The 24,608-nt window shown below is 40.5% G+C and overlaps 1 protein-coding gene across 1 annotated transcript in view; it reads left to right on the top strand.

The window, feature by feature from the left end:
- Positions 1-24,608, top strand: part of PDSS2 (decaprenyl diphosphate synthase subunit 2) — a 299,355-nt gene that overhangs the window by 176,120 nt on the left and 98,627 nt on the right. The window contains exon 3 of the mRNA XM_025384118.1: positions 4,114-4,312. Coding sequence (XP_025239903.1) covers positions 4,114-4,312 — 199 coding nt within the window. The remainder of the gene's footprint in view (positions 1-4,113; positions 4,313-24,608) is intronic.

Below are 24,608 nucleotides of genomic sequence, written 5' to 3'. Positions count from 1 at the left end.
TCTGGTTTTTTTTTTTTTTTTTTTTTTTTTTTGAGACGGAGTCTTGCTCTGCTGCCCAGGCTGGAGTGCAGTGGCCAGATCTCAGCTCACTGCAAGCTCCGCCTCCCGGGTTCACGCCATTCTCCTGCCTCAGCCTCCCAAGTAGCTGGGACTATAGGCACCTCGCCCGGCTAGTTTTTTGTATTTTTTAGTAGAGACGGGGTTTCACCGTGTCAGCCAGGATGGTCTCGATCTCCTGACCTCGTGATCTGCCCGCCTTGGCCTCCCAAAGTGCTGGGATTACAGGCTTGAGCCACCGCGCCCGGCCCAGTCTAGTTTTTTTTGAGAGAAGACTCTCGTATATTATTTGATGATTTTATATTTATTTATTTATTTGTTTATTTTATTTATTTATTTTGAGATTGAGTCTTGCTCTGTCATCCAGCTAGAGTACAGTGGCACAATCTCAGAACGCTGCAACCTCCACCTTCTGGGTTCAAGCGATTCTCCTGCCTCAGCCTCCCAAGTAGCTCCCAAAAATTAGTCAGGCACCTGCCACCATGCCTGGCTAATTTTTCTATTTTTAGTAGAGACAGGGTTTCATCATGTTGGCCAGGCTGGTTTCGAACTCCTTACCTCAGGTGATGCACCCAGCTTGGCCTCCCAAAGTGCAGGGATTACAGGCATGAGCCTGATTACCTGGCCTGATTATTTTATGTTTATTTCTCTCCATGTCTAAGGCAGTTGTCCTAGGTCAAGGCCTTTTGTTGCATCTTCCTTGAACCTTTGTAATAGCTCCCCCACCCCATATCCCTACTTTCCCTAGATACTTATTTAAGGTTTTTCTATGTATCACTTTTGCAATCTTCTTCCTAAGTTATTAAAAAATATGTATCATCCTTTCATCTCAAAACATTGCCTGTGTAATAAAATATAGACCATTTCACCTGCTATAACCAAGCTCCAAAATTCCTATCTCTCACTTATCCACACAGTCCCTTTACTGTAGCCAAACTGATCTCTTCAACCTTTGGTCACATTTTCTGCTCTGGCCTTCTCTATGTCATGATTCATGGTCTTTCTTATTCTGGAGTTCTCAAGCCCTACTCTTGTTTTGCCCTTTTTCTCCAGCTATGGAAATCTTACTTGCCTTTCCAGGCCCCTCTCAAATTTAGCTTCTTCAAGGAAACTTTTTTAAAGCTTTTATGACACAGATGAGGTCTACAGAAAAAAAGGAAAGATAGAATCTTTCAATGGGCACATGTGGGAGGCAGCCTAATCTAGTAGAAAAAGATTGGGGTTTGGAGTCTCTGTTAGTTATCTGTTGTGTAACAAACTACTCCAAACTTTGGTGGCTTAAAACAATAACCAACTTATTTCTCATAATTCTATTGTTTGGCTGGACTGTTCCTTTGCTGGTTTCTCCTGTATTTATTTATGTGGCTGTGTTTACCCGGTAAATGTGCAGGGGGCTGGGCTTGACAACATGGGCCTTTCTCCATGTTGTCTTTCATTCTCAAAGAGGCTAGATTAGGTTTCTTAACTTGTAGTCTCAGGTTAGCATTCCAAGAGGGTAAACCCCAATGCAAAAACACTTATCAAGCCTGTTTGTCCCTCTTTTGCTGATGTCCCATTGACCAAACAAGTCACATGGTCAAACTCAGCATCAATCAGGGAGATAATACATTGCTTGGATATCAGAGGATGTGACTGATAAGTGTAACTTGGTGTAACACTCTGCCACAGTTTGCCCTCAGGCCCAATGTTTCACATTCCTTCCATATGCAAAACATACCACCTCCCAAGACCCCAGTCTCATCCATTTTATGACATCAGGCTCAGAGTCCCTGATCTCATGATTTCTGTTAGGTCTCCATATGGATGTGGTACCATGGGTGCAGCCCCTCTTCAATCAGGGACCTAGGAAATAAAGAAACAAATTATCTACCCTCTCCCCACCCACACACCACCATCTATCCAACATACAATAGTGAATCAGAAAGAAGATAACCACAGTTGTCAGTTTCATTACAAAGAGAGAGAAATGGGAGGTACGTAGCAGTCACTAATCTATAGCAATTCTGAAATCCAGCTGGGCACATATCTGGGCCACCTACTCTATCTTGGAGCAAGGAATATTTCTTGATTAGGGCTCAGTTCTGTTCCCTGGAAATGGTTCTCGAATTCACTCTTCTCCATTGTTCTTGGTTTTGCCTTCTGAGCTTCCTTTTCTTTTCTTTCCTTTTTTTTTTTTTTTGAAATAGAGTCTCACTCTGTGCCTAGACTAGAGTGCAATAGTGCAGTCAGTTCACTGTAACTTTGAACTCCTGAGCTCAGGTGATTGTCCCACCTCAGCCTCCCAAGTAACTGGGACTACAGGTGTGCACTCCCTCACCCAGCTAATTTTTATTTTTAAATTTTTTGTAGAGATGGGGTCTCACTATGTTGCCTGGACTGATGTTGAACTCCTGGCCTCAAGCAGTCCTACCACCTGGACCTCCCAAAGTGCTGGGATTACAGGCATGAGCCACTGCACCTGGCCTATTTTCCCTTTCTAGTAAGATATAGTTTATACTTGTAGCTGAGTAGCTTTCCAGCTTCCACTAAGAGTTTGCCATTCCTTCAGCCTTTGCCTCCCAGTCTCATTTTTCTGACTCAAAGCAAACACTCCACTTCTAGATATATCATTTCTGTATCAGATATCTGTTGCTACATAGCAAATCACCCATACAATTTAGTGACTTGAAACACACTACCATTTTGTGGATTGACCTGAGGGTTCTTCTGCTTGGGGTCATGCAACTCCTGTGACTGCGAAAAGCTTATCAGTTGCATAGGCACTTATCAGGCTTCCATGTGTACTGTTTGTTGATGTCCTATTGGCCAAAGCAAGTCACATTGCCAGGCGTGGAAGGGGATCATGCAGGACCTTGGAAACCAAAAGACGTGACTCACATGGGGCCATTTGTAGCAGATACCAACAGATTTTCAGATCTACATTACTGTGTACTCTTGGGAAAGTCATTTTACTTGTGTGCACAATTTTTTCACCTATTAAAAGAGGTTAATAATACCTATCATGAAGTTGTGATAATGTTTAAATTTTTAGTAATTACCTGTTGATTTTTTTTCTGAATATAAAAGTAATACTTTTGTCATGGTACAAAATATACAAACTACAGAAAAATATAAAAAGGAACAAACATCTGCTGAAATTGCCGTGTAATATAGTTCTATACTATAAGCTCCTCAGGGGCCTTCTCTATATTACTTGCTACTGTAGGTTTTTGTCTTCATTCTTATTCTGAAAGTTAAAAAGTCCTTGAAGGATGAAACCATATTGTATTTATCTCTGTAAACCCCATAGCTTTGCATTTACGATTGAGATAATGTAGCTAGGAGCAGTGGCTCACACCTGTTATCCCCACACTTTGGAGTCTGAGGCAGGTGGATCACCTGAGCTCAGGAGTTCAAGACCAGCCTGGGCAACATGGCAAAACCCTGTCTCTACCAAAAATACAAAAGTTAGCCAGGCTTGGTGTCACACACCAAGTAGTCCCAGCTACTCAGGAGGCTGAAGTGGGAAGATTATTTGAGCCTGGGAGGTGGAAGTTACAGTGAGCTGAGATTGCACCACTGCACTCAAACCTGGGTGACAGAGTGAGACCCCATCAAAAAAAAAAGAGAGAGTGATAGAGAATGTACGTAATGCCCTTAGACTAGTATCTGGCACGGATTATATTCTCACTTAAATTGGAATTCCATTAGACAGTACTAAGGAGTCTCAGAAATCTTGAAGTTATGAGCATGAGGAAAGTATACCAAGAGCACAATGTCTAAATGGAGCTGTGGAGGGTGGCCCTCCACTGGCCAACTTCTATCTGGGATATCCTAGTGACTTGTGGGGAAGAGTGAGGAGTATTACAGAGAAGGAAGGTGTCAAGATCTTCTTACAGATCCCAAACTGCTCAGTAGAGAGGCCGCTATTTAAAGCTTCATTAGAAAGATATAATACCCCCCCCCAAAAAAGTGGGTGGCAACCTATGGAATATTTTATTGTTGAAAACTGAAATCAGACATTAGTGATAAAACGGTATTCTTGATACTCTAACAAATCTTACCTTTATGTTTTAGTCAGAGAAGTTTGGCAGAGATCACAGAGCTTATTCATACTGCTCTCCTTGTACATCGTGGGATAGTAAATTTAAATGAGTTGCAATCATCTGATGGTCCACTGAAAGACATGCAATTTGGAAATAAAATTGCTATCCTGAGTGGAGACTTTCTTCTAGCAAATGCCTGCAATGGACTTGCTCTGCTACAGAACACCAAGGTAAAAATGGGCAGGGTTTGGTTGTACCTGAATGGCTTCAGGCAGCAATTAGTTGGCTGCTGGAGCCACAGGTCTGTGTGTCCTCCTGCCCCAACTCCCCTCATGTGCATGCTCAGTAAACAGTAAAACTGTGATGAACATGATGATGGCAGTGTTAGTACCAGGCAAAGCGTAAATGCTAGGAACGAGTTTTGAAAGTAATTTTTTTTTCTGATTATGGATGAAATTATTAATTATAGAATAGGGTTAAATCTTCAAAGAAAATATAAGTAAATATTACCTATAATCCCACTATCCAGAGATAATCACTGCTGGTTTATATCTTCATGTATTTCCTTGTAGTCTTTTTCTGTTGTTCATTAATGCCTTTATATATTTTTTTTTGTAATATATATGAGAACTTGCTATGTATAAGGTTTTTTTAATCCTGCCTATTTTTTCTTACTTAATATTATGATGTGAGCATGTTCCCATGGTTATAACTTTTTTTATAATATCCAATCACTTAGATATAATACCTCTTATTTAACAAATTCCTCATTGTTGGACATTGAGGTTGCTTCTTATTTTTACTATCATAAGTAGATCTTCAGTAAAGATCTTTGCATATCAATTTTCCTTATTCCAGATTATTTCTTTAAGATAAAGACCTAGAAGTGATTCAAAGGGTTAAACATTTTTAGTGTTTTTGTTTTTTTTTTTTTCCTTTTGTTATAGAGACATGGTCTCACTCTATCACCCAGGCTAAAGGCCGGGTGCGGTGGCTCACTCTCGTAATCCCAGCACTTTGGGAGGCCAGGGAGGGTGGATCACCTGAGGTCGGGAGTTCGAGACCAGCCTGCCAACATAGTGAAACCCCGTCTCTACTAAAAATAAAAAATGAGCTGGGCGTGGTGGCGCATGCCTGTAATCCCAGCTACTCGGGAGGCTGAAGCAGGAGAACCTCTTGAACCCAGGAGGTAGAGGTTGCAGTGAGCCGAGATTGAGCCATTGCACTCCACCCTGGGAGGTTGCAGTGAGCTGAGATCGCGCCACCGCACTCCAGCCTAGGCGACAGAGTGAGACTCTGTCTCAAACAAAATAAAAATAAAAATAAGGCCGGGCGCGGTGGCTCAAGCCTGTAATCCCAGCACTTTGGGAGGCCGAGATGGGCGGATCATGAGGTCAGGAGATCGAGACCATCCTGGCTAACACGGTGAAACCCCGTCTCTACTAAAAAATACAAAAAACTAGCCGGGCGAGGTGGCGGGCGCCTGTAGTCCCAGCTACTCGGGAGGCTGAGGCAGGAGAATGGCGTAAACCCAGGAGGCGGAGCTTGCAGTGAGCTGAGATCCAGCCACTGCACTCCAGCCTGGGCGACAGAGCGAGACTCCGTCTCAAAAAAAAAAAAAATAAAAAAAAATAAAAAAAATAAAAAAAATAAAAAAATAAAAATAAAGTGCGGTAGCATAATCATAGCTTACTTCAGCCTCAAACTCCTGGGCTCAAGCCATCTCTTACCTTAGCCTCCTGAGTAGCTACAGGCACCACCATGCCTGGCTAATTTTTAAAAACTTTTTGTGGAGACAGAGTCTCACTGTGTTTTCCAGGCTTGTCTTGAACTCCTGGCCTCAAACGATCCTCCCACCTCAACCTCCCAAAGTGCTGCAATTACAGTATGAGATTAATCCCAGCCACTACAAGGATTAAGGCCACCACACCTGGCCACATTTTTAGTATTCTTGATACATATTGCCAACCTGCTTTATGGAAGGGTTATAGAGGTATTTCTTGTTATATCAGTTAGGATTAGGTTTGATTATAAGGTAACAGTGCCCTATAAGATAGGAATTTATTTTTTTTTCTCATGTAAAATCACCTAGGAGTAGGCAGTCAAAAGTTGGTGTAGTGATTCTGCAAAGTCAGGGATCCAGGCTCCTTCTATCTTACGGTTCTGCCATCCTTATCTTACCACATCATGGCCTGAGGCAGTTGCCATTATGGCCTCCCTCCAGTCAATAGAAGGAGGAAGGACATAAAAGGGCAGATCTCCTTCCCTTGAAGGTTGGATCAGTGTACATCCTAGTTTGCTAAAGCAGAGTCCCGGTGTAAGCCAGCTATCCTGGGATCTCATCTGATTTAGCATTTGTCCTGGATTTTTCATTTTTTAACAGAGAATTATTACTAATAATTATATTAGAATAAGTTGGGATGAGTTTGGTAGATCCCCACTTAGTACTTCCAGCCTCTGTTTTTGTTTTTGTGTAGTGTAATATAATAGTATTGTGAGACCCTTACACAGTGGAGAGAGTTCTCATTATCAGTTGTCCTTTTTTCCTTTTTTTTTCTTTTTTGAAACAGGGTCTTACTCTGTCACCTAGGCTGGAGTGCAGTGGTGCAATCACTGTAGCCTCACCCTCCCTGATTAAAGCGATCCTCCTACCTCAGTGTCCCAAGTAGCTGGGACCACAGGTGCATACAACCACACCCGGCTAATTTTTTGTATTTTTTTTTTCAGAGACGGGCTTTTGCCTTTCACCATGTTGCCCAGGCTGGTCTTGAACTCCTGGGCTCAAGAAATCCTCCTGTGTTGGCCTCCCAAAGTGCTGGGATTACAGGGATGAGCCACTGTGCCCAGCTTCATTTTAAGTTGTTAGGAGGGCCGGGCGCGGTGGCTCAAGCCTGTAATCCCAGCACTTTGGGAGGCCGAGACGGGCGGATCACGAGGTCAGGAGATCGAGACCATCCTGGCTGACACGGTGAAACCCCGTCTCTACTAAAAAATACAAAAAACTAGCCGGGCGAGGTGGCGGGCGCCTGTAGTCCCAGCTACTCCGGAGGCTGAGGCAGGAGAATGGCGTGAACCCGGGAGGCGGAGCTTGCAGTGAGCTGAGATCCGGCCACTGCACTCCAGCCTGGGCGGCAGAGCGAGACTCCGTCTCAAAAAAAAAAAAAAAAAAAAAAAAAAAAAATTAAGTTGTTAGGAAATCTGAAAGATACCAGAAATAACATCTCTTTTCCCAACCCTTTCAGGCACAACTAATACTTCCCAGTCAAGGACAGAATGCAGGGCAATTGCTAATACAGTAAAGTACACTCAGACACAAATGTCTAGGGGCAGCTAACTGTTTCCTGTATCAGGTGGTGGGAAAAGTTTTGATGCTGCTGCTCCAGCTGGCTGTGTAGTGTGTTACCCAATTGTACTGTAGCCCATGCGTGACCTGCAAGAGTCACAAAGCCACCAGGTACCAGTTGATAAGTTCAGTGGGAAACAGTAAATTATAGGTTTGGGTGTCTGTAAAATATATATGGGAAATCAAGGCTGATCAGCTCTGCTAGGGAGCAAGTATAGCGTAGACTGAGCACACTTGCTTGTACAGTGTAAATCTATAACTATTTTATTGCTTGGCAACACTTAGTTTTTGCAGTAAATCTTTTTGGCAGCAGTAAACTGAAAAAACTAAAAGTATGTGTTTCATTTTTTAAGTATTGATTTTTTTTCTTAAGAAAGTTAATGAGGAATGTATATTAATAACTTGAAAAAAATGTTTGTTGACATTTACTAACCACTGTGGAGGCCATATGAAAACAAGAAGAGTAAAGTCTGTCAAAGAAGTATCAGGATTTACTTTATGCAGCTGCAGAAGGTATATATCCATACCACTCTGCAACACAACTTATATTTAGAGAAATGACTATTCTAAGTGATTTCACTAATTATCGACTACAAGTGTTTATGTGTATATAGGAAAAGGGAAGCAATAGTTCTTTTGTTTCGTTGTCAGAAGAACTATGAAAGCAGTTAACTAATTCCAGTTTTAGTTCAGTGTCATCAGGTATTTCAAATAAGTATATCATTTAAGTTAGTTCTACAAATGGTTTCATTTTTTTCTTTCCATTCATTCATGGGATTAAGGTAAAGCTTTTGGAAGTATATTCTGTTAAACATAAAGCCTTTATGAGTGAGATTGGAAATTCAGTTTAAAAGTTCAATATAGAAAGACCGGGCGCGGTGGCTCAAGCCTGTAATCCCTGCACTTTGGGAGGCCAACGCAGGCGGATCACAAGATCACAAGCTCTAGACCATCCTGGCTAACACGGTGAAACCCCGTCTCTATTAAAAATACAAAAACTTAGCTGGGCGTGGTGGTGGTCACCTGTAGTCCCAGCTACTTGGGAGGCTGAAGCAGGAGAATGGCATGAACCCGGGAGGCAGAGTTTGCAGTGAGCCGAGATTGTGCCACTGCACTCCAGCCTCGGCAACAGAGTGAGACTCCGTCTCAAAAAATAAATACATAAAAGTTCAATGTAGAAAATAAAATTATTAGTTTATAGTAACAATAGAAGTGCAAATTTTGGTGAAGCACAGTGTTGTGGTAAAAACAATGTTTTTTTACTACATTAAGCCACCCGTGGAGTAGTTGGCATTGGTTGTGGCACACAATTGATTATTACATCTAAATGAGCACCAAAAGTCTTCTATTTTAGTAGAAGCTATTGTTACATCAAAATTTATAAATATCTGAATAGTCACAGTCACTGCACTGTAAGATTTGGGAGTTGTAGCTGATGTCAGATAAAAAATACACTTCAGGCCGGGCACAGTGGCTCATGCCTGTAATCCCAGCACTTTGGGAGGCTGAAGTGGGTGGATCACCTGAAATCAGGAGTTCGAGACCAGTCTGACCAAGATGGTGAAATCCCGTCTCTACTAAAAATGCAAAAAACATTAGCCGAGCATGGTGGCACATGCGTGTAATCCCAGCTACTTGGGAGGATGAGGCACGAGAATCACTTGAACCCGGGTGGTGGAGGTAGCAGTGAACCGAGATGGCGCCATTGCACTCTAGCCTGGGCAACAAGAGCGAAACTCTGTCTCCAAAAAAAAAAAATTCGACAGAGCAGTGTGTGCCTTTTCTCTTTTTTTTTTTTTTGAGATGGAGTCTCGCTCTGTCGCCCAGCTGGAGCTCAGTGGCCGGATCTCAGGTCACTGCAAGCTCCGCCTCCCAGGTTCACGCCATTCTCCTGCCTCAGCCTCCCGAGTAGCTGGGACTACAGGTGCCCGCCACCTCACCCGGCTAGTTTTTTGTATTTTTTTTTTTTTTTAGTAGAGACGGGGTTTCACCATGTTAGCCAGGATGGTCTCGATCTCCTGACCTCGTGATCCGCCCGTCTCGGCCTCCCAAAGTGCAGGGATTACAGGCGTGAGCCACCGTGCCCAGCCGCCTTTTCTCTTTATTGTCTGTCGTTGATCAGATTTTAGAAATCTTTATAAATCAGTCTGTGCCCCCAACAGTGGTATTGAACTTTATTCTAAATGGGTCATCAAAAGTTTGGTGGCATTCCGGTGCGGTGGCTCACGCCTGTATTTCCAGCACTTTGGGAGGCCAAGGCAGGCGGATCCCTTGAGGTCAGGAGTTTGAGACCAGCCTGGCCAACACAGTGAAACCCCGTTTCTACTGAAAATACAAAAATTAGCCAGGTGTGGTGGTGCATGCCTGTAATTCCAGCTACTCAGGAGTCTGAGGCACGAGAATCACTTGAACCCATAAGTTGGAGGTTTCAGTGAGCCAAGATCACGCCACTGTACCTCCAGCCTGGGTGACGGGGTGAAACTCTGTCTCAAAAAAAAAATTAAAAAAAAAATAATAATAATATTTGGCAGCATTTTGTTCAACATCAGTTGAGACTCTTAAATCAAGTATTCAATAAACACAACACTACATGAGACTTTTAGGGAATTACAATTAATGAAAACAAAACAAAGCTTCCATTAGAATTTTTCCCTACAAAAGCAAAGAAGGAATGATATAGACAGTAGGAACTCAAACGATATACAAGATTAAAATTTTCAGTTCTGTAGTTGCGATTTGAAATGTCTCACCTTGCAGGAAGAATCTTGGTGGTGCTCCTACTTTGAATAAATTGCACACGCACACACACACACACACACACACACACACAGTGAGATTGAGAAGGCCTAGATTTTGCAGCATCTAAATTTGGCAAAACATTGAAAAGAATTATAGAGACAACTTATTTGACAAGTTTTGTCTTATAAAAATATTTGTTAGGCTGGGAACAGTGGCTCACGCCTATAATCCCAGCACTTTGGGAGGTCGAGGTGGGCAGATCACCTGAGGTTGGGAGTTCGAGACCAGCCGGACCAACATGGCGAAACCCTGAAATTAGCAGGGCATGGTAGCACATGTCTGTAATCCCAGCTGCTCAGGAGGCTGAGGCAGGAGAATCGCTTGAACCGAGGAGACGGAGGTTGCAGTGAGCTGAGATTGCACCATTGCACTCCAGCCTGGGCAACAAGAGCGAAACTCCATCTGAAAAAAAAAAAAAAAGAAAGAAAAAAGATCTGTTAAAGTAAGATACTCTGATGGAAGCAAAAAGAAAGTGCCTCTAAAAATATTTGGACTGAAATATTTATACTGTTCAATATTTTTTAAATTAGAATTCTGTCCTCCATTTAGCAAATTTACTCTGAACTTATCAGGTAACTTAGAATGTGTAGAAAGAGAATTTTCTCCATAATTGAAAGTATCAATAATTCCAAACTAACTATGTTAAACTGCAACTGTGAAAAATATTGCGGGCAGGTTTATTTTTAAATACCATATTTTAATGAACACATTCTTCAGAAAAATGCCAATGACACAATATTAGAGACAGATATGGCTAAGAAATGGATTAAACCATGTAAATATACATCAATAATTCTTCTCGTTATTTTTAAATATTCAGATAATCAGTATAAAGAAATTATTGTTTTATTGTATGCACATGTATGTTATCTTTATTGCTTTTGAAATTTTATTTTTGAAAATAGTTTTTGAATAGAACCAGTTGAGTCCACCAATCTAATAAAATCAGCTGTTTGTTAATAAATACATATTTCAAAAAGTATAAAATTTTAGTTGTTTCAGCGCTTCTTTTTACTGTTGTGTCCCAGTTTGCATGATAAATTATATAATATTCACACTTTAAAGATCTTTCTCATAAGTTATATGAGATTTTTCTGCTTACATCCTGTTGACCAGAATTTAATTATATAGCCATACCTAGCTGTAAGGGAAGCTAGAAAATGTAATTTTTATTGTAGATCATCATGGATCCAGCCAAAAATCTGGAAGATACAGATAACAGATACTAGAAGACAAGTAACATTCTGCCCTACCTTCTCATCATGTGTTTGCATTTTTGGCTAGCACATATGAGGTAGACCTGCTGAATTTAAGGGAGAAAGTAGTATGGTACCTTTAATATCTAATTTATATTCATATTTTTTAAAAAGCTAAAGTAAAAAATGAATTGATCCTATTAAGCAGACTATTAGAGAATCTTGGTCAGGCATAGTGACTGACACCTATCATCCCAGTACTTTGGGAGATGGAGGTGGGAGGATAGCTGGAGCCCAGGAGTTGGAGACCAGCCTGGGCAACATAGCAAGACCCTGTCTCTACAGGAAAAAAAAAAGGCAGGCATGGTGGTACATGCCGTTAGTCCTAGCTACTTAGCAGGCTGAGGTGGTAGGATTGCTTGAGCCTAGGAGGTGGAGGCTGCATTGAGCTATGAATGCACCACTCTTTCTCTAGCCTGGGCAATAGAGCCCGTCTCAAAAAAAAAAAAAAAAAAGAGAGAGAGGGAGAATCTGATGTCTCTCTCCAATTCTATTTTTTTCATCTCAAATTTCTCTCTCCTTTATGCATATAGTATACTTCCATGGGCCCCACTAAATTCTCTCCTTCACTGGAATTCACATGTTAATGGAAGGTGAGTGGTTCTTTGCCCCTGGGACTCACAGACTGTATCATCCATCTTTCCTTTTCACCATATTTGCAGTGGTCTGTGATAAAACTTAGCCCTTGTTTGGAAAAGAAAGAGGCCTCATAAAGTGCAGGTCAGACATAGTGTCTGGACACCTTGAGCTGCACATGACCAGCTCTAGCTTCACAGGCTGGCCGTTCATGGGTTAGACCTACAAAGCTGAGGGGAGGAGATATTCTGAACCTATTGCTTGATAGTACCTAGGTCCACGTTTTGGTAATTTGTCTCGGTATAGTCCCCATCTTAGAAAACCAAGACTCATTGCCTTTAGACAAATTTCTATTTGTTTTCTGCAATCATTTGTTTTAACTTTGAACTATTTTGATGAAATCTTACATAAGGTTAAAATGGTGATAACATAATCATGTTAAATGATACAAACAAATAATCACTAGTTTAAACTGCTTCCCTTTATGGGACTGGTATTTAACATGTTCCTTTTTCTTAGCTAGCTTGTGTCAGTCACACATGCTTTTTTTCAATATGGTTCAAGTACAGTGAAAATGGAAGCTTTACTCTCATCAAAATCAAATCAGATTCACAGCCTGTGAAATCCACTCTTGGTGTTTTGCATTCAGAAGCATCACTATAAATGTTCCAGAGTCTAAGACCTCCACCATCTGCTCCATTAGGCACTGGATTTCAGTAGCACTACTTGATTTACAAAAAGAAAAAGAAAAACTTAGCATATCCAAGCAACTATTCAGCCTGAAGCTTCTTGAAATAAGAATGATCTGGCATTTCCTTCCCCTTCAGTGAGCCCCATGCCTTCATGGTCTCTGCACAGGTTTACACCTTTAAATTTGCATTTTATCAACCTTTCTCTGGTGAGGAATTTTTTCCTTTTTAGGCTATGGTATGTTTTTTTCTGAATTTGATAGTTATATGTTGAATTGAAGGCTTTATTCTGTGCAGCCCTCCTGTTAATCTCAAATGTGAATCTTTTGCACCTTGTTCTTCAAAGGGTCATTGAAGGCTCTACCAGGTCAATTTCAAAAAAAAAAAAAAAAAAAAGCCTTAGGGGTTCACTTTTTGTGAAAGACCTTAAGAACCATGCCCAGGCTCTGTAATTGATCTTCAAATCAAGGCTTTTAGTATCTCTCTTTTAATCATAATAGATGATTTTCAAATCAGGTGCACAGTATTTTAAACTGAGGAAACTGTGAATTACTAAAGTTCTTGAAAGTCAGGAATTCCCTTTGATAAAGCAAATCTCCCATATTCAGAGCCAGTTTCTTTCATTTAAATACTTGGCAATATTTTCATCAGAATAATTTAAGGAAAGGGAAGTTATATCTCAAAAGAGGACTTATTTTATCAAATGAGCTCCCAGAAGCTTAAGTTGATTAAGTGTTATAGTAACTATGGGTTTTTTGGAAGGAGGAGGTGGCAATAAATATTTCTTTGGAGTAGTATTGTATTAAAACTTTTTTTTTTGAGACAAAGTTTTGCTCTTGTCACCCAGGCTGGAGTGCAGTGGCGTGATCTTGGCTCACTGCAACCTCTGCCTCTTGGGTTCAAGTGATTCTCCTGCCTCAGCCTCCCAAGTAGCTGGGATTACAGGCGCCCACCACCATACCCAGCTAATTTTTTGTATTTTTAGTAGATGGGGTTTTGCCATGTTGGGCAGGCTGGTCTTGAACTCCTAACCTCGGGTGATCCACCCACCTCAGCCTCCCAAGGTGCTAGGATTACAGGCGTGAGCCACCACGTCCGGCCAAGTTTTCTTATCTCTACATATGGTTAATGTCTTGGTAAAGTTAGATTCTATTTAATGATGTTTTAGTTTTCTTTTATAAGAAAGAAAATTTGTCAACAATAGCAACATAAATAGATACCACAGCAAGAGGAAACAGGCAAAACTTAATACAGAATTTCTGTTTATAATATGTCACTGTTTTTTCACAGTGACAGCCTGCTTTTTCTTTGAGGATGTATATTTAACTTGGTAATTAAAGTTGGCATATTTGTAGCAACTTTAATTTTTTATGACTTATTCATTCTACCAATTTGTCATTGTCTTGTGCTACTCGATTCTTGTCTGAATTTCTATATGATGTGTTTATCTCTGTACTTCTCATGGGGCAGCCATTAGATGAAGGGTTCTGCAGTCAAATGAAATTCAGAGCTGTTTTATAATTGCCAAGGGTAAAATTAGCAGAGTCAATTATTTTCCCTTTGGCTTTTCCCTGAAGATATTAGGGGTCTTCAAAGTAACTGCCGTAGGTAATACTTAGATTTTTAAATATCTCCAAGTATAGAAATTGGCTTATTAATCCTCTGGTAATTGCCTTCTTACCATTATAGCTGTAGTCACATAAATGCAGATTAACAAGATTTTTAATTCAAGAGTGAATTTAAAAATTAATGCTTGGGTTTTCATTCGTTTTCAATTATGGAACATAAGGGCAACTTTTTATTTTAGTACTTCACTGTATAAAGACCTGGACTAAAAGGCCTCAGAATGCCTCTTTTTAAATCATACATTTCCTGATTCCATTGGGATAAGTTGCTCTATATTGTGTCCATGTAGAACATCACTGGATACTGTAGTGATGTGGTCATGCCAGAATCTAAAATTCTAGTGTTTGAGCAGCAAGCTATCAGTGAGACATGCTGACTAATTGGAAGGGAAATCATGAAATGGAGAAGTACTATAATTTCGAAATCTAGCTGGCCATTAACAGGCTTCCTCTGGTCTTTGTATTTATTTAGACTGGGTTTGTATTTAGGATTAAGCCACAGTGCAAATAAGACTGTGTGGATTACTACCTGTCATCTTGTTTTTGAAAATAGTCTTTTACTTTACATATATAATGATAAGCCTAGTATTTAAAGAATGGAATTTATCACGTTATTTTTTTTCTTTGCAGTCATTTTAATTTAATGGACCTATTGCTATATATCAGATTGGAGACTGTGAGTCAGCCTGTATCTTGTCTAAACACCCAAGAGCATTGTCATGATGTCATTTCTGGAGGTTGTTCTATTAAGCATTAGTGATTTATACTTCTGGATAACCAGTGGCACAGATGTACTCTTTACATAGCTGATGTATTTCCTTATGTTAACTTTGTTTTCCTAAAGGCATAAATATGTTATTTACAATGAAGTGTTTTGTTTGTACAAATATGCTCAATTTATGCATATAAATCTCCTTTTACACCATCTATATAGTTTAATAAAGACACTATTGTCTATTTGTGTTTGTCTTATCTGTTGTATTAATTTTACTTCCAAATTCATGTTAAGTTGAAACCTAAAAACATGTATTAAGTTTTTCCCTGTCTTACGCATTTAAAATAGGCATTATTATGATAGTGTTCATGGTTTTGCTTACACTATTTTACTTGTGGAAATTATTTAATATCTTTTAGGCTCTTTAGTTTGACATTCAAGTGTATGTATTTTTTATACATGTAACCCACTCAAGTGTAGATTTGCATGACTAGGGTAAAGTGATGCAGAAGGTGGCAAGTGGGGTGTCATACAGTATAACAGCAAAAGAGACTGTCTCCGTATCAATTAAATAGAAAAGTCAAAATGGCATCATAAAATTATTTAAGAATCCCAAAATTAGCTTCTGTACTTTTTTTTCTTATTTGCTATTGTAGTCACATGTTAAACAGAGACAGTATCCATTTTCTGATCATGCTTCCTTGGTCTTTAAAGTGAAAGTAATAAATGATTAGTGTGTGCAAATTATACTAGAAATAAGATGAATTTTAAATAATATTAAAACCTGGAACTTTGCCCATTTTGAAGCCACAAGACAATGGAACGTAGTAGCTTTTTGGCATAGGAAGGTTAAATGCCATCAGGTGAAATTGACATTTCTCTGGGTATCAAAGCAGAAACCTGACAACAAGGAAAAGGAGCAAGAGCAGCTTACATGTTTCTTCAATATGCCTGGCATTCAAAGACACCTTTTTTTTTTTTTCAATCTTGCTCTGTCACCCAGGCTGGAGTGCAGTGGTTCAGTCTCGCTCACTGCAACTTCTGCCCCCTGGGCTCAAGCAATTCTTCTGTCTCAGCCTCCCGAGTAGCTGGGATTACAGGTGCCTGCCACCACGCCCGGCTAATTTTTGTATTTTTAGTAGAGACGGGGTTTCACCATGTTGGCCAGGCTGGTCTTTAACTCCACACCTCAGGTGATTCACCCAGCTCGGCCTCCCAAAGTGCTGAGATTACAGGCATAAACCACCACGCCCGGCCAAGGACACCCTTTTTAAAAAGAAAAAAAAAATCTGTGTTCTATAATACCAGCAAATAAACAAAATAGGAAAACAAACTGAACGAGAAATATTTGTTAAATCATTTTTAAATGTTGACATATAAAGGGAAATTAGGTTTAATAAGAGGATGAGGGTAGATACTGATTTTTTAATGCATATTTAATTTCTAATATTCCTTTTTAAATTTTTTTTAATTATTTTTATTTATTTATTTTTTGTAATAGAGACAAGGTCTCACTATCTTGCCCAGGCTGGACTATCTTGCCCAGGCTGGTGCTGAACTCCTGGGCTCAAATGATCCTCCCATCTTGGCCTCCCCAAGTGTTCGAATTACAGGCGTTAAGCCACTGTGCCCAGCCAAGTTTCCTTTTTTTTTTTTTTTTTTTTTTTGAGACAGAGTCTCATTCTGTCACCCAGGCTGGAGTTGCAGTGGCACAATCCTGGCTCATTACAACCTCTGCCTCCCGGGTTCAAGCGATTCTCCTACCTCAGCCTCTCGAGTAGCTGGGACTATGGGCATGTGCCACCATGCCCAGTTAATTTTTGTATTTTTAACAGAGGTTGGGTTTCACTCTGTTACAGAATGGTCTTGATCTCCTGACCTCGTGATCCGCCTGCCTTGGCCTCCCCAAATGCTGGGATTACAGGTGTGAGCCATCTTGCCTGGCTCACAGTTTTCCTTTTTCTTAGCACGAGAGAAATCATGCTTTCCTCTGATGTTTCTCGACTTGAAGATCCTTGGTTTATATCTTCTTGAAAGGAGAAAGTATAAGTCAAGAAGGTGAGTGGCAATTTTTTCTGAAATAATAAGTAAAAGGAGAAAGAATAGAAAACTGGAGGATGAAGGTTGAAGAGGATGTATATACACTTTAGACATTACCTGAGGTGAAATTAACCGAGTTGTGAACAGTGTGTTAGGCTGTTCTTGCATTGCAATAAAGAAATACCTGAGACGGTCTGGGCACGGTGGCTCACACCTGTAATTCTAGCATTTTGGGAGGCCCAGGCAGGTTGATCACCCGAGGTCAGGAGTTCGAGACCAGCCTGGCCAACATGCCAAAACCCCATCTCTACTAAAAATACAAAAAATTAGCTGGGCATGGTGGCAGGCACCTATAATCCCAGCTACTTGAGAGGCTGAGGCAGGAGAATTGCTTGAACCCAGAAAGCAGAGATTGCAGTGAACTGAGATTGCGCCACTGTACTGCAGCCTGGGTGAAAGAGTGAAACTCCATCAGAAAGAAAGAAAGAAAGAGAGAAAGAAGAAGAACAAGAAGGAGGAGGAAGACAAGGAGGGAGGGAGGGAGGGAGGAAGGGAGGGAGGGAAATACCTGAGACTGGGTAATTTTGTAAAGAGAACAGGTTTAATTGGCTTATGGTTCTTCAGACTTTACAGGAAGCATGGTGCTGGCACCTGCTCTGCTTCTAGGAAGGCCTTAGGAAGTTTACAATCATGGCAGAAGGCAGAGTGGGAGCAGGGACGTCACATGGTGAAAGCAGTAGCAATGGGAAGGAGGTGCCACACACTTTTAAACTACCAGATCTCCCAAGACCTCACTCACTATTGTGAAGACAGCACCAAGCCGTAAGGGATCTGCCCCCATGATCCAAACACCTCCCACCAGGCCCTGCCTCCTGCATTGGGGATTACAATTCAACATGAGATTTGGGTAGGGACAGAAAGAGACACAGTGTACAAGCCTGCTGGAGTGAAGAAAGGATAGACAGAGAAGAGATACTCAGTCAGGCAGCCGCAGATGCAAAGGCAGGAATCAGCTGTCCATCCACCCAGTACTTAGCAAACTCCTAACTCAGAAAGTTCCTCAGGTGAGATCATTAGAAAGGGAAAAGAAGATTACTGAATAACTCAACTCTGAAAATAGATTTTTTTCCTCGCTCTGGCTTTGAAGAACTAGCAATTTATGTCCATGAAAATGGAGGGGGAAGGCTGATTTAATTAATTTTACTTCTGGAAGGTAGGAAATGGGATTTACAAAAATCAAGGTTGCTAAATGTATTATATATAATATTGCCATAGTCAATATATTTCTGTCTTTCATGGCCAACCATGGTGTGAGGTTCAACTGAATTTGAATACCATAAGCAAAAGACAATTTAAGCTTATCCAAAAGAGTCTATGTGACTACTTTTCTCATGGATAGCCACATATAGCTCAGTCATGTTAATGTAATTTTGGTTTTAGCATTTCCATCATTTTCTTAAATTCTTAAAGTTGTAAATACGCAACAAAAAATTTACTTAGTCTAAGCCAAAGTTGGTTTATAGGGTCTTAGCCCAGGAGCAAATTTTATTTATTTAGCAATAGTGATTGGGAAGAGCCCTTTTCTGGCAGCTAATGACCTACTGGAAGACTTATGTGCCCAAGGCAAAGCTGAAGGCCATTAGCCCAACAGGTCATTAACTGACAAATGCCTGACCCTGAGGTCATTTCTGATACTGTAAACTGTGAAAACTTTAAAGTGGGTTCGTTGGAAAGTATGGCTGTGCCAAGCAAGTTTCTTTTTAAGCATTCTGGAAAATTCATTAAATTGTTTGTGGTCATCCCTGTGTCTTAATTGTCATTGTTCTGGGGCCATTTTCAGGGTGCAAAGTCAGGCAGAAACTGGGAAACACCAAAACTACATTGCAAGTCAAGTCTTTGGTTTTTAAAGGATAGTTTCCCTGTCTAGAATATCAGAGTAACTGTTCACTAACAACAGTTTTAGCTACACTCTTGTGGATCACTTATATTTTCATAATATGTTGAGCTACATAGCACTTATGTATTTTACATTCCTAGAGATGACTTGTAAAGCTACAAAGAGAAGTGGAAAGAACCATAAAGTAGAAGTCTGTGGATGGAATTCCTAGCCTTGACTTTTTTTCTCTTTATCTTTATTTATTTATTTATTTATTTTTTTGAGACGGAGTCTTGCTCTGTTGCCCAGGCTCACTGGACAATGGCACGGTATCGGCTCACTGCAACTTCCGCCTCCCAGGTTCAAGAGATTCTTCTGCCTCAACCTCCCAGGTAGCTGGGATTAAAGGCATGTGCCACGATGCCTGGGTAGTTTTTTAAATTTTTTTTTGTATTTTTAGTAGAAGTGGGGTTTCACCATGTTGGCCAGGCTGGTCTTGAACTCCTGACCTCAGGTGATCCGCCCGCCTCGGCCTCCCAGAATGCTGGGATTTCTGGCATGAGCCACCACGCCTGGCTTCGTTTTTTCTTTTGTTTCTTTTTAATCCCCCGATAAGCCATTTAACATTGAACTCCTCATTTTACCTCTCAGAATTCCAAATTCAGATCATTCATTCATGCATCTATTATTTCAGACTATCTGATATCTTAATACCCTATTTTTATCAATGAAATTAGAAACTTTATAGTGTAGAAAATTTAATCTTCACTAAAATTACCATCAAATATTTTAGAAATAACAATTTATATTTTTGAGGGCTTACTATATGGTAGGCACCATTTTAAGTGCTTTATCTATATTAACCCATTTAATGTCTCCTGAGGTACAGGGAAAGGATAAGTAATTTCCCTCAAGGTAACACTGCTAGTAAGTGGTAGAGCTGCTGTCTGAATCCAGGCAATCCGACTGCAAAATCCTCATGCTTTACTAAAGTAGAAACCTAACAGACCAACAAAGAACCATGATATATTTTTGCCAACAATTTTGCAATTACCAATCCTGGAATTTATGGTATCTTAAATAGTTATTAGTTTCTAAATATTGGAATACGTATTTCAATATAAACATTGATAGGGGAGGGGCTTCATGAAACTTTTATTTATTTATTTATTTATTTATTTTGAGATGGAGTCTCACTGTTGCCCAGGCTGGAGTGCAGTGGCACTATCTCAGCTCACTGCAACCTTTGCCTCCCAGGTTCAAGTGATTCTCCTGCCTCAGCCTCCCAAGTAGCTGGGATTATAGGCACCCACTACCACATCCAGCTAATTTTTGTATTTCTAGTAGAGACGGAGTTTTGCCATGTTGGCTATGGCTGGTCTTGAACTCCTGACCTCAGGTGATCCACCTGCCTCAGCCTGCCAAAGTGCTGAGATTACAGGCGTGAGCCACTGTGCCCAGTGAAACATTGTAAATTAGCAACTTATAAGCAAAAGCAACTTTTTTTTTTTTTTTAGTTTTCTAAAAAAATAAAGGCAGCATCATGTCCATCTCTTAGATCCTTGCTGGTTCCAATATTCTACGGTTCCAAATGTTGTAGATGTTGTAGGAAAGAGTCTAAACTTGCATCTTATAACCAGATCCTGAAAATAGCATGACATATGAAGAAAAACAAAATGATTATAATCAAGGAAAACTGTTAATAAAGTCAGGAAAGTAACAGAGAACCCAATATCTTCAGAGAGCTAAAGATTTTTGTGCATATTTCAGCAATCTAAAGCAGTACCCCAAATTAGTGAAAATTTTATATGGCTTAATTTGTTCAAGTACTTTAAAAACTATAAGGTAATGTATAAATGTAAATTTCTGATAATATCGATTGAGCAAAGTGATAATTCACATTTATATTGAAACAGTTGTGATTTACACAAGTAGGTCACATATTAAAACAGTATTGTTAATTCAAAAAAAAAATTTTGTGTGCATTGCATGAAGCATGAGAAATACCAATTTAAAATCCAATTGGGACAGGCACGGTAGCTCACACCCCTAATCGCAACACTTTGGGAGACCAAGGTGGGCAGATCACTTGAGGCCAGGAGTTTAAGACCAGCCTGGCCAATATAGCAAAACTCCGTATCTACTAAAAATACAAAAATTATCTGGGTGTGGTGACGCATACCTGTAATCCCAGCTACTTGGGAGGTCAAGACACAAGAATTGCTTGAACCTGGTGGGTGGAGGCTGTGGTGAGCCAAGACTGCGCCACTGCACTCCAGCCTGGGTGATAGAGAGAGATCCTGTCTCAGGGGAAAAAAATAAAAGAAGCCAATTGTATGTATATCTTTATAGATTGGAGTATTTCTAACCCAAGTATATCCATTATTATTATTTATTTTTATTATTATTTTGAAAAGACAGGGTCTCACTCTGTACCCCAGGCTGGAGTGCAATAGGGCTACTGTCACTCACCGTAAACTCAAACTCACAGGCTCAGGTAATCCTCCCAACTTAGCCTCCTGAGTAGCTGGGACTACAGCGCAGAACACCATGCCTGGTTAATTTTTTTAAGTTTTTGTAGAGACAGAATCTCTCTATGGTGTCCAGGCTGGTCTCAAACTCCTGACCTCAAGCTATCCTCCCACAGCCCCCAAAGTGTTGGGATTATAGGCATAAACTATTGTGCCTGGCCCAGGGTATCCATTATTTGATCCAAGGGTACAATGCGGCCAATCCCAGGTTTATGTTATTTTATTGTATTTATTATATTATTTTTATTTTAGTTTAGTTTAGTTTAGTTTGAAGACAGAGTCTTGCTCTGTCACCCAGCCTGGAGTGTAGTGGCATGATCTTGGCTCACTGCAACCTCCACTTCCAAGGTTCTAGAGATTCTCCTGCCTCAGCCTCCTGAGTAGCTGGGACTACAGTCGCCCACCGCCACACCCAGCTAATTTTTCTATTTTTGATAAGATGAGGTTTTGCCATGTTGGCCAGGCCGGTCTCCAACTCTTGTCCTCAAGTGATTCACCTGCCTGGGCCTCCCAAAGTGCTGATTACAGGTGTGAGCCACCACGTCCGGCCTCTTCTATTATTGTTAATTAATTTATTTATTTATTTATTTTTGGAACAGGATCTCCCTATGTTGCCCAGGCTGGTGTCGAACTCTTGGGCTCAGGAGGTTCTCCTGCCTCAGCCTCCCAAGTGCTGGAATTAGAGGCATGAGTCACTGTGCCCGGCCCCCAAATTTCTACCTGATTATTTGAAGGAAGGAAAAAAAAGATTACCTAATTTTTTAGAAAACAGTACTAGTAGTGTCAGTTATTTTTATAATTCCATTGATTTGTGGATTTTAAAGAGCTTCAGAGTTATTTGGAAGAAATACAATTACAGCTTTAGTCAAAATGCATGGATTTTAATGCACATGAATCAGATTTTATTTCTGTGCCTGCCTTTAGAGTACAAACCTTGGGATGCCTCTGAATTACAAACTCCTGCCTTTTAGTGTGGCCCAATTTGAAGAGGAACTGCTTGAGCTGGAAAGTGAACTGTATTACCCAAAAGACATGGCAGCCCTGGAATTGGCAAGATGTATCTGTGACTCCTAGGAAATTACTGAAATTTTTGGTTCTTTGACCAAATGTTATCTAAGCCAATTTGTTTTCAGGAATCTAGTAGGATCCAAGGTAAGCATCAGGCAGTGCTCAGTGGCTCACACCTATAATCCCAGCACTTGGGGAGGCTGAAGTGGGTGGATCACCTGAGGTCAGGAGTTCGAGACCAGCCTGGGCAACACAGTGAAAACCTGTCTCTACTGAAAATACAAAAATTAGCCAGGCATGGTCGTATGCACCTGTAGCCCCAGCTACTTGGGAGGCTGAAACAGGAGAATTGCTTGAACCCGGGAGGGCGAGGTTACAGTGAGCCAAGATAGCACCACTGCACTCCAGCCTGGGCGACAGAGTGAGACTTTGACTCAGAAAACAAAAGCAAAACAAAAACGAAGCTAAGCATCAGCGTCATTAATATAAACCTACAAGATTGAAATGCACCCTAACACTCCATAGTACCCAAGAATGATTCTGTTTTATCCTGCCTCTCTGTTTACCTTCCGTTCATTTACATGTTTTTGGTAAAAAGTGATAAATAAATACCTCTAAAAATATATTTTAGAATAACAGTGTTTAAACTGCATCAAAAATTTGGGAGACCTTGTGTGTAATTACAAGGACTAACAAGGTGTGAGCCATACATGATATATATCAGCATGATGTTGAATAATGTTTCAAACCACAGATCACATCCTTTTCATTGGGGAGTGGTAAAATCAATTTAGTGAATCACTATCAATACTTTTTTTTCTCTTTTTGGGACAGAGTTTCACTCTCGTTGCCCAGGCTGGAGTGCAATGGCATGATCTCAGCACACCGCAACCTCCGCCTCCTGGGTTCAAACGATTCCCAGGTTCAAGCCATAGGGCCTGGCATGGTGGCTCACGCCTGTAATCCCAGCACTTTGGGAGGCTGAGGCGGGTGGATCACCTGAGGTCGGGATTTTGAGACCAGCCTGGCCAACATGGCAAAACCACATCTCTACTAAAAATGCAAAATTAGCTGGGCGTGGTAGCAATGCCTGTAATCCCAGCTACTTGGGAGGCTGAGGCAGGAGAATTGTTTGAACCCAGGAGGCCGAGGTTGCAGTGAGCCGAGATCACACCACTGCACTTCAGCCTGGGCAGCAGAATGAGACTCCGTATCAAAAAAAAAGAAAAAAAAAAAAAGGTAGAATGCAATAGAAAATTACATAATGAAAGTTTTAATGTAGTTTTGGCCTGGCATGGTAGCTCATGGAGCTTACAGCTGTATTCCCAGCACTTTGGGAATACAAAATCAGGAGTTCTAGACTAGCCTGGCCAACATGGTGAAACCCCGTCTCTACTAAAAATACAAAAATCAAAAATTAGCTGGGCGTGGTAGTGGGCACCCGTAATCCCAGCTACTCGGGAGGCTGAGGCAGGAGAATTGCTTGAACCTGGGAGGTAGCAATTGGAGTGAGCCGAGATCACGCCACTGCACTCCAGCCTGGGTGACAGAGCAAGACTCTGTCTCAAAAAAAATTTAGTTTTATAAATGCACATGTATTTATACTATGTCACAATGTATATTGAAAGCCACTAATAGAAGGCAGTGTGCTAGCCAACAACAGCCTTTCAGTTGACATCACTGAGAGGGTCTCCAGATGAAGAAGCAGTGAAAGCAAAATGGAGCTCATCAGCCACATTGAAAAAAAATAGGCCCAACACTAAAATGGCAAGCATAATTCTCTCAGAATTCTATCAGAACAACATGTGGCAGTGCTGCTAGGTAAAGAACATACTGAGAATAGTATATCCTGAGTACAAGACTTCATATTCAGCATTTCCCATATTGGGGAAGGTGGAAAATAAAGCAACTAACTGCTGTATGATAATCAGTTTTATGTTGCTTGTTTGTTTCATGGCTAAGTATTCAATTCTCAGCAACTATTTATTACAGTTTTTATAGTAATGCAAAATACTTGACACAACCAACTTTTTTTTTTTTTTTTTTTTTTTTTTTTTTTTAGGGGTTC

This window comes from Theropithecus gelada, chromosome 4 (assembly GCF_003255815.1).
Source record: "Theropithecus gelada isolate Dixy chromosome 4, Tgel_1.0, whole genome shotgun sequence".
NCBI lineage: Eukaryota > Metazoa > Chordata > Mammalia > Primates > Cercopithecidae > Theropithecus > Theropithecus gelada.
The sequence above is the reverse complement of the archived record's forward strand: the minus strand, read 5'-3'. Positions and strand labels throughout refer to the sequence as shown.